We start from the raw sequence: 18,886 nt of genomic DNA on the forward strand, positions 1-18,886 counted from the left end.
CTGTGATGAATACGTCAGGAGTGAACACACACTGTAAAGAAAGCCTAAGGTCACCGGGAGCTGGAACACAGCTGTCACTCGCGGGTGACGAGGAGATCCTAACGGAGACCTAGTCATGTATGGCTGAGCGAGGCTGAAAACGCTGCAGACTGACGAGAAGCGCCCCCCTCCTGTCTGCCCGAACTCCCAGGCGGGCGAGGGCAGCCGTGGAGCAACAGTTTTTCCAGACCGTGCCTGGCTAGTTTCCACCCAAACTCTGGCACGTCCAGATCACCAAAAGTTAAGTTAAATCAAATTCAGCCAGACTTACTCTCAGCTGTGAGGATGCGTGCAGAGCTGCGGCTTCCTGGGGCCTCTCCGTGGCTTTATGCTTGGGCCACACTGGAGCGCTTCCGTTCAGTTCTTTGTATTCTGTTTACTTGTGGTCGAAAAATCAGGTTAATACTCAAAATAAAAACCAAGTCCAGCAATTACTTTGGGCAGACGCCTCATGGCTTACCACCCGAGGTCCAGTGACTGGGAAGGAATCCCAACCCAGAGCGGCTCTAGCTGCTAGAATATTCTGAGGATGGGCTGGGACCCCACGGCCAGTGTGGTCTACAAACGAGCAACGAGGGACAGACTCACTGCAAAACCAGAAATTTAAAAACTTTAACAATTTATTAGTCTTATCTTCCAGTAAAATATTCACATAATGTCAAAAGAATGGAATGACAGAGATGTAGCCAACTACCTGTAATTAATTCCACATAAATATTTAAAATCTAAAAACCTCAGGGGATCATCAGACTGAGTAGAAATTTGATTCTTCAAAGCAAGTATTGCTTTACTATTGTCATTAATCCAGTCAGTAATATGACCAATAACCTGCAATGGTAAACAAAATGCTTGCTGAGTTGTTTTTCAAAGGATGTTTCGGTGAGCCAGTATCAGTCAATCCAGGAAGAAGATGTTATTGAACTGCGTCGCACAAAGTTTCTTGACCTCTTCTGCAAAAAGAACAGAAAACAGTGCGTAAGGAAAAGAAGTTCTCGCTTAAAAGGTTATATGATCTATTATCAGCACCTGAAATTCCCTGCAGTCAAGATGGGAATAAATGCAAGTCTGCATTAATTTTGACCTTAAATCTCAGAAGCCCTGGTATGAAATGTTAATAAACTGAGAGAAAGAAAAAAGCCTAACCTGTAGGAGACTTCAGTGCTATTTAACGCGGCTCCTTTGGGCCCGAGAAAGCTCAAAGCCAGCACTCAAAGTGCCTAGGACCCCCGCGGGGTGGGGGTTAGGAGCAGGACCCCTCAGATCTTGAGGAGCCTGGCACAACCACAGGAGAGCCCCCTGCAGCCCTGAGCTGGGGAGCAGGCGCTCCACGGGGCGCCACTGCCTTGATCGTATTCAATTCCCGTTTTAAATGAGGCATGTAATTCACCGAGGTAGTTTCTCACGCACACAACCATTCACACAAGAACCCGGGTCAGGAGAAAAACTGCGTACGCCCCAGAAGATGTCTGCAGAACAAAGGACCCTCACACCTAACTGTTCTTACAGTCGGCACTTGGGCTGCATCCCCCAGCTGTACTCTCCCTGCTCCAGGTCTCAGGCAGGGCAGCAAAGGAGCCCAGTGCCCTCAAAGTGACACACGCTATCCTCCAGGGCAAGTGAGAGCCACCGTCGGGGTCCTGCCAAGTGCACAGCCAGACCGACCGCTCTGGCTGGAAGGCGGAAGGAAACTTCCGTATCATTATTCCGGTCGTGCACAGAGATGGCTGTGAACTGCTGAGTAAACCTGGCAGCTCTGCACCAAAATGTGTTTTTATCACGGGGAATAAAAATGGACATTTTTATACACAGTACATAAAGCCATGGGACTTTGGTTTTTCCTTAGTGTTACAGCAAATAATTTTCTTTTGGCCTTTATCAAGTTTCCCAAGAGACTGGCAAGTGTTCCACATACTTTCCCAAGGAACTAAACTGCAGAAAAACAGAAACAGGTCACATGATGGTTTCCTTTAGGCAACAGAGGCATCTGCTTAAAATCTCAACAGTTGTACTTTGTTCTATTTAGCGTGTTTCTTTGTACGCTGAAAAGATCATTTTTAAATATCAGTAGCATCAAAATTCTGCTCAGATACCAAATCCTACTTACCATTTACTTCAATCAGGTTTGCATTTTTTTGATTCAAAATGACATACAGCTCCCGCTGGTCAGACTTCTTCCCAACGACCCAGTAATCACTCATGGCTTTCACGATGATTTCTTCGTCCTCATCCACTCTGCAAGACAAGAGTTTCAAAAGGCAATTGCTGCTTCCATACACAGCTAGACCGTGACAACAGACATTCTAAAACAAGAAACAGGAAACTCTGTTCAGGGCGTCACATATAAGCAACCAGCAACTTCTGGGCTCAGCGGTCTGCTGGGCAGCAGTGCCCAGGGCAGTGATCAGGTGTGAGCCCCTGAAGAGGGGGCCCTGGGTCCCCCAGCTTCTGGGGATGAGCCCTTTAATGTCTCTTGTTAGAAAGCAGGCACCTAAACTGAGAGGTGGTGAGAATTACCTGGTGAAGTCACTGTTGATGTCACCTAGAATCTTCATTAAGTCCGGGTGGACAGATGTTAGTGACACACTGGGTGTTTTCCTCATGTGAATTGTACTTTTTTCTGCTAAATTCATGTGGTTGAAGTAGATAAACTTAAACTGGGGTTCCTTCTCAGACCTGTGGAAACATGTCATTGAGACGGTGACATAGGAAAGTACAGTGATCTGATCCCGACAGCTACACTGGCAAAGCCTTGACTGTGTGATGGCTGAGGCTGCCTTTCCAACAGCTGAGCCTTCAAATCAAGAATCTCAGTTAAGGCGTAGGGCTGAACAGTAACTTAGCTGATATCCGTGAGGTGTTCAATATGACGAATACCACTCACAGTGCACGGGGGTGAGGGGCAGGAGGAACGCGAGGCGCACTCACAGGGCCACAACCACAGGCACAGACAGCACACCTGACCCCAGACGGTCACAGCGCCACCGGGGAGAGGGCTAAGGGGACGCAGTGAGAGAAGACCCAGCCCCAGCTGTCACCGTAGGGCAGAAACACTTGGGAGCGGTTCCCCAGGACTGAACAGCCCACGTTCTCCGGATTCAGAGAAAACACGAACGTCACCACCACCCACCTTCTTAAGCAAAACCCACCCTTACTCTTCCAAGGTCAGTTAAATGCTTGAGAGTAAACACGCAGCAAAGTACAAACCCAGATATCCTCTTGTTGATGTTAAATTGCTCACAAATGTCAGATGCCAGCACTGTGAGCTGGGGCCCGACGATGCTGTCCAGCCTTCGACAAAAATCCAACGTCGGCTGTACGGAGGCTAACAAGCAATTTAAGAAACGCCAGTGAGCGTTGGACGCTTCGCGTTAGAAAGGTCAAGGTTCACTTCACCATCTTAACGACAATATTCAAATTAAAACTTTACTTATCCGGGAAATAGAACAATTAATACCAGCCCCCCTCCCCTCCCAAACAGAAGAGAAACAGAAGAGTCAGAATTAGCTACATTTAAGATGAAAAAGACTCAAAAGCCCTAGCTCAGTGTGCATGCTGATGGCAGCACGCTCCGCGGCGGGGAAACTGGCTGCCGCCCCCTGGGAGACCCGAGACGGCCAAATATTCACGGAACAGACACTACACAGCACTCCTGGGCCAGGCGCTGGACACATACTACCTCCTTTCACCCTCAGAGCCCCTGGGGTGGGCACTCCGGCAGCCACTTCACAGGCAGGAAGGCACAGAGGTGCCCAAGTCCCGCTGCTGAGAGGCAGGAAGCTGGGGCTTTCATGGCCTTAGAAAGCGCTAGTTAAGACGGCGGAGGCCCCAGCTGGAGAGCGGTGCTTAGCACAGCCTCCGTGTCGCCTGGACCACATAGTTACCATTTCGGACCAGAACACGGCAAAGCGGAAAGAGAAAAGGCTTAGCTAATCAGGCTGGAATCAGACACAGGTGCGTACTTACCCTCGATCATGAAGCACACAGCTGCACTCATGGCCTGGGGGGGAGATAAACCAAAGATGAGAAAAGGGAACCAAAAAAGGCTTCCATATCCAAATGCAGCAGCCTGGTTTGAGTCTGCATTTCAACACATCACCTTTATAAAGACCTTTTCAATCAACTGGAGAAACACGGACATGGCCTGGATCGCAGGTGATACTAGGCAGCATTGCGTATTCTGGTCAGGCGTGCTAATGGCGGAGAGGTTATGTTAAAATAGATGTCCTTATTAGAGATGCAAAGTGAACCATGTATGAGCGAAATTACATCATGGTTTAAAATGCTCTAGTGAAAACAAAAAATTTTTTAAATGCTCTAGCAAAAAACCCAAATATGTAGAGAAGAGAGATGAAATATTAGCCTATTATTAAGCTGTGTGACAGGTACCTGGGGACTTATTATTCCAGTCTATTTGCAAGTGTGATACAGATAAGTTAAAAAACCCAGCAAACTAATGTCACCTTGTTTCACTTTTTATTATAGGAAATACGCAGTTATGACATTAGTAACAGGAACCTACAGCAATGGAAACATAAATAAAATAACCAGAAGTATTTAAATGTATCAAAGCAATGTGTACCGTTAAAAAAGGTCAAGCAGAACACACAGGCTTATGGTGAAAATGCACAAGGCTTCCTTCTCTGAGGGCTGTTCCTGCTGGCGACCACGGTCAATGGCCTAGACAACATGGTTACGCTGCGGTCACCGTGAGACACTGTGACGGAGCCTCTCTTCTGTCACCCTCCCTCCCCAAGCCCCGCAGTTCACGGCCACTCAGCTTCCTCCACCCGGTGGCCCCTGTGCAGCCTCGGATGGCTCGCCTCTCAGGCCCCCAGTCGCTGGCCGGAGCCCTGAGCTGCCACTATTTAAATGGGCATTAACAGCCCACCACGCCAGCATCGCCCCACTCCCACCTCTCGGCCCGTCAGCTAGATTTATTTATACATTGTCAAAGTCAGTGACATTTATGTTGCTTTGTTATTTACCCATAAACAGGGTGCAAGCTTGGAGGCTTCCGGGCCGGTTCCATCCAATATATGTGTTTCTTTGTGTTTAAAGTAATTTTGACTTAGATGCCAACTAGTTTTCTACCCAGATTCCAACTTCTAGCCTCTCCTAAAGCATCAAGAGGTCTGGGACCACTTGCTCTTCCCTCTGGGCTGGAGCAGTGGCTGGTCTCCTTGGGACACGTGCAACCTTGTGTGTCACAGTGTCCTGAGGCCCGATCCACTTCCTTCCTTGACGTTGGCCACCAGGCATTTGTGCATTGGACCTCTTACAGGTTGATTTTTTTAACAATGTGCCTTTTAAAGTCTCTATTTTAAAAGTTAAAGAATTTCCAATATATAAAAAATGTACACAGAATGGTATACACGAACCCCATGGACCATCACCTTCTCAACGACTGTCAACTCATGGCCAAGCCTGCCCCACCCACCTGCCCACCGCATATTAACCTCAGACACCACCATCATTTCAGTAGGTACCTGGAAGAGCCAAGGACTCTTAGAGCGCTCCCAGAGTGAGGAGCGTGGGGCTCTCTCCCCAGTGAAACACCATGAATTGGAGAAACACATCAGAAACACTCATTTAGATTTCCAGAGGGAAACTGTCCTAAGGACAGACAGCAAATGGAAGAATGTTTACCCAAGAAAATCCATTAAATCTTGGTATAACAAAAGTCTTTTAGCTTTATAACTATAAACAAAAATGTTAAAAAGAAGAAAGTTCTCAAGTCAAAAATGTAACTTTCCATCTGAAGACCCTGGAAGAAAGGGGGGCAAACTAAGCCCGAGCAGCCGGGGCAGGACACAGTCAAGAGGGGAGCGGAAGGAAATCGAAAGACAGAACGAAAAGCCAGAGAAGAAGAAAACCAAAAGTTGATTCTCTGGAAAGATCAACAGAAGTGAAAAGCCTTCAGCTAGACTGTCTAGACCAAGTGAAAAAGAGAGAGGATTCACATTTCTAAAATCAAGAGTGAAAGAGACAACACTACTGGCTTTAAAGGAAAAGAAAGATTATAAATGAGGCTGTAATATGAAAAATTGTATACCATCAACCTGAGTTACTTAAAGCGGACAAACTCCTAGAAAGACACAAGCCACTGAAACTGACTCAAATAGAGAAGCAGAAAAGTAAGTTAAGAGACTAATTAATAAATACTGCCCACAAAGAAGAGCCCAGATGCAGGTGGTTCACTGTGACTAAACATTTGAAGAATTAGCACTGATCTTTCAGTCTTCCAAAAAACAGGAGACGAGAGAACACTTGCCAGCTTATTCTGAGGCCAGCTAATACCCTGATACCAAAGACAGACAAGGATTCTGAGAAAAGAGAACCACAGACCAGGACCCCTTACGGCCCTGAGCTCCCACAGCACCATCTGGACCCCTGGAGGCCAGAGACCACGGTCAGCCAGGTGGATATGGTCGGCTGGGTCTGAATATAACCTCTGGACGTCAAGGCTTGGGCGAGCCTCCCTGGCTGGCCATGCTCCACAAGTGTCACGTGTCACTGCCGGGAGAAACAGGCGCGGTGCTGTCTGCACGGCCCCCCTAGAGAGGACACCAGAAGCCTGCACCTGGGCGCTCCTGGATCCCCTGAACTGGGAGCCCGCGTGAGACCTGAGGGTGTCCTGGGGACCCTTGACTTGTATGCTTTAAATGGGTGAATTACTCGGTTTGTGAATTATACCTCAATAAAGCCGTTTTTAAAAAAGATACGAACTCTTTTAACAGAACTGTGACGGCATCATCACACCTCGTTAGATCCGTGGGTGACCCTAAGAATGAAAGCCCAGCACACAGCAGCGTGCCAGCTCGTGTTCGGGATCAGAGTCATCACCCCCGGGTCATTCAGAGGAGGAGGATTTTAGCTTGATATGAAAGTGGACTTTTCCCTCCAGTTACTGCTCTAAGTTATGCCTCACTTTAGTTGGGCTCATTTTCAGACCATGCCTTTTTGTCTATTTTCCTTACAAGGCCTTCCTCCCTCGCCATCCTTCATCACATGACACAATGAATCAAATCTCTTCATCTTACTATTTTATGAATGAAACATCTTTTCATTCTGGAGCCCCCACATCCAGAACAGAACCATGTTCTCACGGGGAAAAACCACTGTTTTAGATTCCAAAGTGTTTTCTTTCTTGGATTCCTTACTGAATGCTACCCAGATACCACCTCATGCCGCATGCTAAGAAAGGATGCAGGGGGAACCTCATGCTTAATGTATCTTTCTTCTCTCTCCCCACGATTGACGGTTTGGCTTGGCAACGAGTCTACACTGAGAATCATTTTCTCTCAGAACCCCACAAGTCTTTCTCCCGTCCGTCACCTGACATCGAGTGCTGGTGAGGAAACTGCCAATCTCAGTTTTACATTTTTTTTTTTTAACCTGGTTTTCCCTCTGGAAGCTTCCAGGATCTTCTCCTGACATTTCTGAAACTGCCCGCCAGTGTGCGCAGGCGTGGGCCGCTTAGATTTATTGCACTAGACACTCAGGGGCCTTTTCCACCTGGCAAACGTGTGCCTCTTCAGCTAGACATTTCCTCATAAGACCCCTTACTAATTTCCTCTCCACTTTCTGTCAATCAGATGTTGAAATTCCTCTCTCACCTTTCCTCCCATATTTTATCGCTCATCACTTTGTCTTATATTCTGGGGAAAGTAACTTATCTTTAACTCCTCTAATTTCTTATGTCAACAATTCTATTTTCAGGGGATGAGGAGTTATTGCTTGGTGGGCACAGAATTTCTCTTTGGGGTGAAGAAAAGTCCTGGAAATAGACAGTGGTGACGGCTGCACAATGCTGTGAACATACTCCGCACTGTACACTTAAAAATGGTTAAAATGGCAAATTAGATGTTACACATATCTTACCACAATAAAGAAAACTTTTACATTATATTTGCAGTTAGCCTAAGTTGAGCATAACCTCTGCTCCTCCATGTCATCCTGTTTCATTTCTACACATACAATTTCTCTAATCTCTGTGGGTATTAATTCTTAAAAGTTCTCTTCTGTTCTCTGAATCACTCTTGCTTCTCGTAGGACCCCCAGTTTTGTTTTTCCAATCACACATCAGGATGAGGGACCTGAAAGTCTGGCTGGGGAGGAGGCCCGGCCTCGAGCGCAGCCCAAGGGCCGCAGTCCTGCGGGTGCACGGCCACGCCAGGAGTGGGGCCGAACCGTCAGGTGCCGACACCCCTGTGAGCCCCTCCAGCTTTCTCCAGATCGTTGCTTCCTTTCAGAAGAGCCTCAGTTTGCATCCAGGGCTGGGTGCTTGGCTGTCTGTGTGTGAGGGTGGGGGAAGGGTGGGTGGCTGGTTTACGTCCAACACTTCACTCACCTCCTTGTTCCCAAGTCCCCCTCCTGACTCCTCAGGTGACGGCTGGCCTCCAAGGAGCCACGAGCTTCTCGGGGCCTGCGGGGCCCCTCTGCCTGCATTCCCAGTCGGCGTTCCCTCCACGCTCCTCCACCAAGCACCGCTCTGTGTCTCCTTCCCACCTTTCAGGAAGTTAGAGAATTCCCCCATCCTCTGATTTCACCTCCTTCCTGGGCCACAGAGCATCATTTCTAAGCCCTTACGAACTAAAATGTAACTGTATGCTCAGGCGGGAAAGAGAAACAACGCATGCTCAGCCTTTTTTCTTGAACCAAAAGCTGCCTTTGAAAAACCCAACCTAACCTAAATATACATCTTTCCAAGATAACATCCTGCCGGAAACTCAGACTAGCCTTACAGAATGAGTAAGTCCACAGCTTTAAAATCAGAGCGCAGGCAGAATCCACTGAGGTGTGGGCAGGCCCCCAGCAACAGGCGGCACTGGCCTCCACGGCCTCTGACTTGTCCGCGTGCAGGACCTGAAACGCTCGTGAGTCACGGCCTCGGACAGTGACTCACTCATCACAGAACTGTCTCACGGGGACCGGAAGTTAGCCCATTAGTCCAGAGAGCACCTATTTTGAGTTTTACAATAATGAGAACTTGTAACACTTGTTCCAAGAAACACTGAAGAGGTCTCATACCTACCTGGTGCCCAAATGCAAGAAAGATTACTCTAGGATCAATCTAGTAACCCTGGAGGGAGAAACAGTTGTTACCTTATAAACAATTAAATGCAGCGCTTCATAGGTGTCATCTGTATTTACAAAAATTTTGGGGAATCTGCATTTTGCTTCAGGATCATTAAGGTTCAAGGGTCCGGTAAGAAATCTGAAAAGCAAGCACAGGGATGACTCGATTCAATTAGGCAGATTATAAACAGGAATATATACACAGTTCAAGCCACCTTAGTATACCTACTTAATATATACCCTTTTTTTAAAAAGCCAGACACTACTTGGAAAACACCAAATCAGAATATAAAAAAAATAATAGTTTTAATTCATTGGAAACAAAAGAATTTCCTGTGTTGTTGATTGTCAGTAAAACAGCACGACAGCAATTCGGTGCTCATGATCTTATCTTGACCAAAAAAGATAATAAAATCCAACGCTGTATATTAAAAGACAAAAGTCTTACCTTCCGTAGTGTTGAAGATTTCCTGGCATTTCTGCCCTTATTGGAGAATCCCTTCCTGCCAACTGCAAACAAATGTAACGTTGACAAATGACATTACATTTTCTATATTCAAAGCTCTGAAAAACAGCATTCATAGCTACTCATCGGCTCCATGCCATTTTTCTGTATCAATTTCCCATATTCCTCCCCAACAAAAAAAAGAGATGGGGGATTAGAGGTACCTAAAGAACTCACTGATTTTAACCAGAACGATCATAACTTCACTGAGCCCTACATTCCACATGCTGATTTAGCTCCTTTTACAGCAATAACTGAAATCTCCCATGTGGTTAATACATGCCAGGCAATGACATAGATTCCTTAACTTCATCTCCTGTCACTCCTGGGGGGAACCCGCTCCCTGTTCTCTGGATGTGCAGGCTGAGGTTCGCCGGAGCTCACCGGCTCACCCAGCTCCTAAGCGGCAGGGCCGGATTCAAACCCAGGCCTGTCTGACCTCAAAGCCTCCGCCTGCAGCCCTGACATCTCGTCTCCTCCTAGATTTGTATTTGTGACACGTTCCTGGTTTCTTCTGGTGAACGTACACTATTCCAAGATACGTAGGAATTGAAAAAAAAACCAAATTTAGTAGTCGGGTTAGCTAAAACTTATTATCCTTCTAAAATGTTTGATGTCCTAGTCTACACAGAATTTCAGCATATAACTGCAAGTGAAAGACTGAAAAACATGTAAGTCTTAACAGTGACAACACACAGCTAACTCTTACATGTGCAGCTTGTACTCGGAGAAGATCGCACGTGTCCACGTTCACACTGCCTCTTTGCATGTTTCTGTTTTATAAGCCTGGCTCTTTAGACATAATAAAGAACCACATAGGATTTTCTGCTGTTGCAACAGCACCGTCCCCCATGGAAAAGCCTCCTGAAGGATCCTTCTGAGGGTGTGGCTGGAAGCAGGTGCTTTAGCCTCAGGTGGAAGCTGAGACCAAGTCCTGGCTCTGCGGGAGGCATGCAAGCCCCAAGCCTGGGTATCCTATCTGTAAGGTGGACGTAAGCTACCCCCCTTGCACGACTGCTGTCGGAATGTCACGGGATGATGCCAGTTTGCTGGGCACTTACGCCATGTCTGGCATACGGTACACGTTCCAGAAATGTTAGCCACTGTATTCAAGCCACCCAGCAAGGAACTAAGCGCAGGACCAGGTTCTTTTCAGAACCTCGAGATTTCTTGTCAGAGAGGTTTCTCCTGTTGTTTCAGGTCACGGCTTAATAAACAGATCGAGGGAGACAGATTGCGTGCGTGCACCTGGGTCAAAGTGGTGGTTTTATGCGCGAGGAATACTTTTTCCACTTCCAACCTAATTAAAGCTAAAAAAAGATCTTTGGGGACAACCCTGTATTATTTACAGTTCTCTGCAGAAAACTGGGAAACTAAATGCCAGATTGGAAACACCAGGCAGGCACTAGAAAATTTACTTGAAATTAGATCTCTTGTTTGTAGACAGAAAGACTATAGGATTAACCACTGTTTTGTCCAAGACCCCTGGTATTTTCAGAGTTCACAAAGTCTTACCTAAAAATCCAGTTCTTCCTGCACTGAGTAAAACATTCTCTTAAAAACATACCTTTGCTTTTGCATTTGAATGTAAGAAAATGAAGAAAAGCTGACATGCGTGGTTTTCTGGGCTAAGTGATAACACAACTAAATAAATACAGTTGGCTTTCTGTATCCGAGGCTTCCACGTCTGCGGAGTCCCCATTTGTGGATTCAACCAACTGCAAGGTGAGTATGTTTGGGGGAACAATTTTTTTAGAAAGTTCCACAAAGCAGAACTTGAATTTGCCGCACAGTGTCAACTATTTACGTGGCATTTACACTGTATTAGGTATTACAATAATCTACAGATGGTTCAGAGTACACGGACATGCGTTTCAGAGTATACGGACATGCACAGGTTACATGCAAGTACTACACCATTTTATACAAGGAACTTGAGCATCTGTGGATTTGGGTAACCTTGGGGGTCCTAGAAGCAATCCCCCATGGATACTGAGGGACAAATATGTAACTAAACATCACACTAATAATGTAAAAATAAAGATCAGAATTGCCCCTCCCACCACGTTATTCCACCCCCAGATCTGTGTGTGTGTGTGTGTGTGTGCGTGCGCGCCCAACTACGTCTGGCTATGTCTCTATTTACCAATCCATCCATCTAGAGAGAGAGATTAGTACCCAATCATACCTCAGGTTCGATATGCCTTGGAAATAGAGATGTGGTGAGGTATTTGTATAAAATTCTCATGTCATCTTGTTCTAATCCACTCCTGAAACATCAGAAAAACACCATGTTTAAAGTCTGGAGTTGATCTGTCTTTCCATTGCTCTATGATAAAACTTCATCTCTCTCTCTCTTTTACATTCTATCAAGAAGCCCCCTCCTTGACGGGGACATTCAAGACAGGGATGAATCAACTCGAGTCCTGCAGCGAGAACTTCATTCTGATCGGTCCAGGCTACTACTACGTAGTCTCGTATTTTTAACCCTTTTGAAACAAAGAGTCACAGTGGCTCTGATTCTCTGCCTGCCTTCCAGGTGGGACTGCTCAGGGAGCAGTGGCAGCCCCAGCGCTCCACTTCTGGGAGGCGATGTCTCCCCCCTCGCTGGGTTACAGGGTAAGCATCCTGAACAGACTGGGATGCTGGCGACAGGGACCTGGGTCCTGCCATGTCTCAGAAACGTGTGCAGATTTTAATGCTCCCGATTTCAGGGCAGGCAAAGGGGGGAAGAGAAAGAAACACCCTTTCTGGCAAACCACCCAATCTGAAATGCGGTAAGAGTGAGTGGCATGTGGAAAAGTGCTGAGAAGCTAGCAGGCATCGGGCTCTATTTGAAATCGGTTTTTCAGATTAGGATGTAAACAATAAGTCTGTATCTGGGGCTTTTTCCATTCAAGATATTGAAAAAATCCAGTGAGGAAATTCAACTTTATATAAATCAAGCCTCTGCACCACAATCCAGAGGCCCTCTCTTCCTTCTCAGTAAAATCCTGCACTAGAGTTGGGCCTGGCTTAGCAAAGAAGTGTGCCCGCCTCCCCGGCGCCTCCCGTTGGCTTCTGTCTTCCTCTTCCTACACTGCCTCTCCTCTTCCAAGGTTCCAGAACCTTCTATCCACAGCTGAAACTAGCAGGGACCTAACGCCCGGAGGCAGGTGGTAATTTTCTGCCAAGCAGAATGAAGTTCCGGGTCCTAAGGTGAGGCCGACAGAGAAGCAGCCAAGAACAGTCGGTGTGCATCCTGTGACAACACCAACTCTGAAAGCAACTGGCAACCAACCAGGCAGGTGGGGTTTTCAAGTCAAACACCCGGAAAGTCCCCTGCTCTTTTCTTTTGCGGAAATAACTGAGGTGAGGGAAGAGAAAGAGAAAAACAAAACAGGCTCCTGATGTCATTTTTCCTTTTAAGACATTAACACATCTGTGTGGGGAGGGGTCTTAGTGGGAAGCGGCAGGCAGCGTATAAGGCATTCTGCGCGGGGCAGCTCCTGCTTGCACCCGGCCACTGAGCACCTGAAAACTTGCTGGTCCAAATGAGTGTAACATACACACTGGATTTTTAAGACTCAGCATGAAAAGAATAGCTCATTAATAATTTTTTAATATTGTTTACATGTTAAGATAATACTTTGGAAATACTGGGCTAAAAGATATATATTGAGAACATTTAGTAACAGTTTATCTTTGTTTCTTCTAACAGTATCAACACTTTCATCAAAGAAATTATGGTTTGTTTCTACTACGAGGTGCAAACACAGCTTGATGACAGTGGGTAACTTCCTGGCTCTATAGCATTTTTAACTTCCAGGATATTTTTTACAAATCTAGCTTGTTTAAAAGAAAGTATGAAAATTGTGCTTCCCACATTTACTACACTGCTTCTTTGAAGATGTTTTTGGAAAAACACTAAAATAAAAATAGGATTTTTAAACCTCACATTTTCTCTTTCATGGAACCAGTTTTAAACTCCTCTGCTAACTCCCCTGCTTGGTAATTTTAAACAAAATTACCCTCATTTTCGTTTAAACAATCACTGCCTTATTTTGACAATATCTAACAAGATGCTTCCCACCTGCCCCAACCCCCACTGTTATTTCCAGTTTGACATCCTGCTATCGACACCGGCACTGCTGTCTTTATTATCCTAAAAGACTTTCTTCTTTGCCATGCTAAGCCTTAGGGTGTACCTACCAGATGAGCTGGTCATTATAGAGAAAGGCGGTGTACTTGACTATACCCAGGCTTTCTTCCACTCTATTAATAAAGGACTGGATTTTCAAATACGTCATTTTATCCAATGGGAAGAAGCTGATTCCACCAAAAATGTCAAGTAGATCGCATGACTGCAAATGCAACGTTTGCAAATACTGTAGGAAAAAGTAAGGCGTAAAACTTACTCGTGGTACACTGAAATACAGTACTCTGACAAGCGAAAATAGTCTTAATTTATGGAACAATTACATACTGGCAAACAGCACATTGACAAGACCAACAAGTAGGTGAGCCACAGGGAACTGGATTTGGAATCAGTACCAACCTCAAAATATATTTTGTCAGTTTTTTTGGTGGGGGGTGGTAATTAGATCGAGTGATTGATTGAAGTACCAGGGATTGAATGCAGGACCTTGTGCATGTTAAGCATGCATTCTACCACTGAGCTATACCCTCCCCTTTTCAAAGTATAAAGTTCAAATATAATTAGTGTTTTTTCAGTATTGTGTTTTATCTTTTTCACGTGTTTAGCTCCCTATAGTAGTGCCCCCCAGATCAGACCGACCCCCACACATGGTATCATGGACAGACAGTGCCACTTTGTGCTCAAATCTCACTAAAAGGACACGCAGTCAGTGTGCATGGACAGTGTGGGTGGACGGGAGAGGAATGAAGACACCAACAGGCACCAGGAGACACACTGGATAATAACGATCATTAACGTGAAGAAACAAGAAAGAAAACTCAAAGAACAAAATAATTCAAGAATACACATCAAAGGTAGTGCCGGGAGCAAAATAAACGGAAAGTCATTTCTCTAAGGTCAACTGAGTATGACCAGAGGTAGGGTGAAATATGCAAAAGTGACACTGAAGGAGAACGGCAACTATTTAGGGACAAATCCCACTAATAACCAATAAGACGAGAAAGTCTGTGTCACAGCCAAAACTTCTCCCTGAGTCAACAGAGATGACGTCTGTTTAGTGAACAAAATCAATTCACAGAATGTGCAATTTTGCTTATTAACCAATCCACCACACAATAAGTTTGCTTTTGAGTAAGCCCACACTGACAGATGCAGGTGGGGCAAAGATGAAGCCAAAAGATGTCTCCAAGATGCTTTAAGGAGCTGTGCACAAAGGGCAGGAAGCTCTGATTCAACCGTGCAAATCTAACGAGTTTCCCCACTGGTCTGATTTTGTCACATTATGTCGTAGGCACTTTGCCACTTCCAAGTTCTAGGATTTTTGGTACATGAGAAATAAATTTGTCTGTGTATCTCTCAAACAGTCTGAACAACTATCAAGATTACAAATAAAACCCCAAATCCTTACCCGATGGAAGAATTTCTCTAATCTTTCTTTTAGGAGCTTGAGACCCCCGTCTTCCATGGCTCTCAGAAATGTACCATTAAAAAGCTAATGTGGCAAAAGATTAAAAAAAAGAAAAGTCATTTTCCTGTTATAATAAGTTTTTTTTCCTTTTACATTAATTCAGCTTATCTCATCCCCCAGTTCCTTTTGAGTAAATATTTACATAAGGAAGCCTGTGTTGTAAGTCACAAATTATCAAAACACTGTTAAGTGATGTTGTAATTTTTATGAAATCGTCTTATTGTTCTGGGCATTTTTTTTTTTAAACTTCCTCTCACACCTAAGTTTCACTTTACATACATAATACTGCCAGACTCCTTCAACCATACAAATATCTGCAATATGTATTTTCCTAAGAACATGGACTCTGTCGTTCAGCAGTGGGCATGTGCTCCTGGTACAAGGCTGGGAGGAGAGCAGGGCTCGGTGCTGGGTGCTTAAGTGCGGAGGGAAACCTCAATGCTGTTTCAAAGGCCCCATTATTTCCTCCCCTAAAACAGACACATTGTCACCTTGCAGTCATGTGAAGAATTAAGAATTATTTTTAAACAACCCATGTAAATTGGGGTAACTGGCCAGACTCACGCTCACCTTGTACATGCTGTAGCACTGCTGGAGCACGGAGCTATAAACCTTGTCCTACAAACAGACACACAGCACAGATCTCAGTTCAAGGTGGAAAACAAAAACTGCACGGCAAAGGGAAAATGACACTTGGCAAAACAATGTAAGATTCAGAAACTTTGTGCTACGATAGTTGTGTGATGAAAATAAGAGGTATTTAAGTTCAATTATGAACCAGGAAGCCCAATTTTTAGGAGGGCTTTAAACCTTGGGTACATATTCGTTTTTATAAGATTGTGCAAATGGAAACAGTAGTTGTAACATTTTGCTATGTGTACCTTGAGAAACTTCTGCAAAAGAGACATAGCTTAATCTGAACAAATAAGTTATCCAAGATATTAACAATTTTTTTCTAAAAATATGAAGTAAAAAAAGACACATTACCAGTAGCTCCTCCTCTTGGTATTCAACGACTGGTTTTCCATCTTTACTTTGCTTTTCAATGATAGGGTTCCGAACAACCTACAAAGTTTGATAAACTGAAATTACCCAATGAATCAGTTACAAGTGTTTTTACTTTTCCCCTAAATTAAGAAACTTGAACATGTCCCAACACCAAAATTTCTTAAAACAGCCCCAAGAACAAATACATCAAATAGGAGTTTGATTTTAAAACTGCCACCAATTTTACCGTAAGTTTACTCTGATGCGATGACCAGAGGGCTTCTTAAATCCCTAACAGTAAAGAGTGTCCGTAACTTTACTATACAAATTAAAAAAGGTGTATTGTGTATGTAAATACCATGACCATCCAGAAATTTTCTTCTGGTTCATTGAAGAACTGTCTATTCTTCTGTGTATGTAAAGATTTTGCAGGTTTTGATGGACTAAAGGTCCTGTAAAGGTTAAAAGAACATGTTAGGGGCAATTCTCCAGTATAAGCTGCAAGAGTTCACCGAGCTCTACAAAATCACATGGAAAGGCATTACCTTGTAAACTGTACAATAGCTTCACATAATCCGACATTTCTAATTTTTTCATTCTTCTCTACTTCATTTGGATAATAAAACAAAATTTTGTTTTCCTCCTAAAGTATGAAGAAACAGAATCACAACACTGACACAAGCATTTTTTTCCAGCCTAGCTGTTAAAGATGCTAAGTTTAATGTCAACCTCTCATATCATACACGCTAACAGGGAAAACAAAACAAAGACCCTTTTTAGAAAAACAAGAATTATCTTCTCTTCACTGTGTAAATAACGCCCACCTGCCTGAAAGGCAACTGTGATATCCAGTAAGTCACATGTCATCTGAAGTAGCACTAGACAACTATTCCTAAAACCGGATCTTTGGATTTGTTTCCTCATGCTGATTTGCAATACAGCAACGCTTGTAAGAAGATGCGCACAGACATATACCTCCCCACAAATGAAACCTAGGAGGTTCACAGGCATTTGGACTAACAGCCTTTAAAAGGTCCGTGATTTGCTGCCAATAAAACCTAAAGCCGGACATCCTTTGAGGAAGTCACAATCCCCACCTGAAAAACATAACCCACCCTCACCCTCCGGAATTTATTAATTTGGAAAAAAACTTTCCGAAGATTCCCCAAGTCTGCGTTACAAGACTACAGTCCCCGACTCTCGTTCCACGCTTCTAGTCGGGGACTTCCAGCAACAAAGACAAACTCAATTTTAATCATCCAGGATTGATATAAGGAGAAGAGACTCAGCCCTGGTGGAGGAATTAACCTGATGAACCTTCACTCAACACCCAGGCGTTGATCCGGGATCTGAAGCCGACCCTGCCTGCGTTGTCCGGCCCCCGCCGTATCCCCGACCCCGGTGCACACCTGGCACAAAGCAGTCCGGTAAATGCCGCTCGACGCGGGCAGAGGGACAGGTGCTGCCCGGCGTCGGGCAGGCGGGGGCCGCCTCCCGGGAGCACCCGGCTGCTGCCGGGGCCCGCCGCCAGCCGGCCGCCCCCAGCCCGCAGCCCTCGGGCCCTTCTGGGCAGCCCACGGCCGGCCGCGCGCCGCCCCGGCTCTGCGTACCTCTCCCTCGCGCGGCCCGAAGCTCGGGTTGTAGATGAAGAAGCTCAGCAGCGCGGGCGGAAACTGCTTCTCCTGGGCCGCTCCGGCTCCTGCCCCGGCCCCGGCCCCGGCCGCCGCTGCCGCCATCCCACCCGGCCCGGCCCCCACCCTCGGGAGCCTCCCTCTGCCCGCCCAGAGACAGCGCCGCGAGGAGACCGCACTTCCGCCTCGCTCGCCGCCGCCCCGGAAGTGGTCGCCGCTGGCCCGGAAAAAGAACCCGCAGCCCAGAGTCCCCTTCTGGCGCACCTGCGGGGCTTGGTTCCCATTTGTTTCTAGGTAAGTCTTTCTAATACAACGGGAGTTAAGTTGAGGGTGAACTCTCCCCCACCCCAGAACTTTGCGCCCAGATTTCGGTCCTGGCTAAAGGCGAGGGTTGCGTGTTTAAAGAGAAATGAAACAGGCTTAGTTCTTTTAGGAGGGAGTGTGAAGGTGTAAAGGGAGCTCCTGCGTTGGGGGCGGACGTGTGTTCAGCCAGGCAGCTCGCCCGTTTGCAGCATCCACAGGGTCCCTCCGAGCATTTGTCGGGGTTTTTTGGATCCCAGTTTGAGAGACCTTAGGTGACAACTGGATCAGACCAAACTGACAGGACCAGGCGCTGCATCCGGATTCCTCTGGCTCCAAGGAGAGAGATTGCTGCAGAGGGCAAGGTGCGGTGTGTGGCACAAGCCGGGTCAGAGCGTGGCTTTCTCCCCACGGTGCCCGACCCTGGACGTCGGAGCACAGGGCATCGCCCTTTCCAACTTTGGGGATTCACTAGATGCACTAGAGTCCTGGTATTTGGAGATGAAGCCCTTGCAGCAGACCGCTTGGCCAGACTCAGTAAGACCTTAGTTTAGGTTGTCTTACCTGTCACAGGTTAGGTTTGGAAACAGGACCTGTTATCCAAGCTGGCGGAATAGACCTTCACATTTAGGGAGGCGGTGCTGGAATCTGAACATGAGACAGATCTGGGGACTTACCCTAGCTCTGTCCCTCCCCAGGCGTGATTCCTTGGACTAATTACATAACCTTTTTACAGTCTC

At 45.9% G+C, this 18,886-nt stretch overlaps 1 protein-coding gene and 1 long non-coding RNA gene across 5 annotated transcripts in view; one reads left to right on the top strand and one right to left on the bottom strand.

Moving 5' to 3' along the window:
* Positions 1-641: 641 nt before the first annotated feature.
* On the bottom strand, positions 642-18,036 carry CCZ1 (CCZ1 homolog, vacuolar protein trafficking and biogenesis associated). Its single transcript, XM_074345655.1, has 15 exons — positions 17,826-18,036; positions 16,761-16,858; positions 16,574-16,667; positions 16,216-16,293; positions 15,799-15,846; positions 15,169-15,252; positions 13,814-13,989; positions 11,811-11,892; positions 9,566-9,627; positions 9,145-9,256; positions 4,003-4,036; positions 3,244-3,361; positions 2,554-2,712; positions 2,144-2,271; positions 642-989 (listed from the first exon to the last, which is right to left on the bottom strand). The coding sequence occupies exons 1-15, from the start codon at positions 17,949-17,951 to the stop codon at positions 934-936; spliced, it is 1,455 nt and encodes a 484-aa protein (XP_074201756.1). The 5' UTR covers positions 17,952-18,036; the 3' UTR covers positions 642-933.
* The window catches only part of LOC141573868 (uncharacterized), a 40,359-nt gene continuing 39,480 nt past the window's right edge, over positions 18,008-18,886 (top strand). For 3 of the 4 annotated variants that reach the window (XR_012500236.1, XR_012500235.1, XR_012500237.1), the window contains exon 1: positions 18,017-18,140. This is a non-coding gene — a long non-coding RNA (uncharacterized LOC141573868). Of the gene's footprint in view, positions 18,141-18,886 lie in introns of all 4 variants that reach the window. The other variant, XR_012500234.1, reaches the window with a different exon arrangement.

This window comes from Camelus bactrianus, chromosome 18, assembly GCF_048773025.1.
Source record: "Camelus bactrianus isolate YW-2024 breed Bactrian camel chromosome 18, ASM4877302v1, whole genome shotgun sequence".
NCBI lineage: Eukaryota > Metazoa > Chordata > Mammalia > Artiodactyla > Camelidae > Camelus > Camelus bactrianus.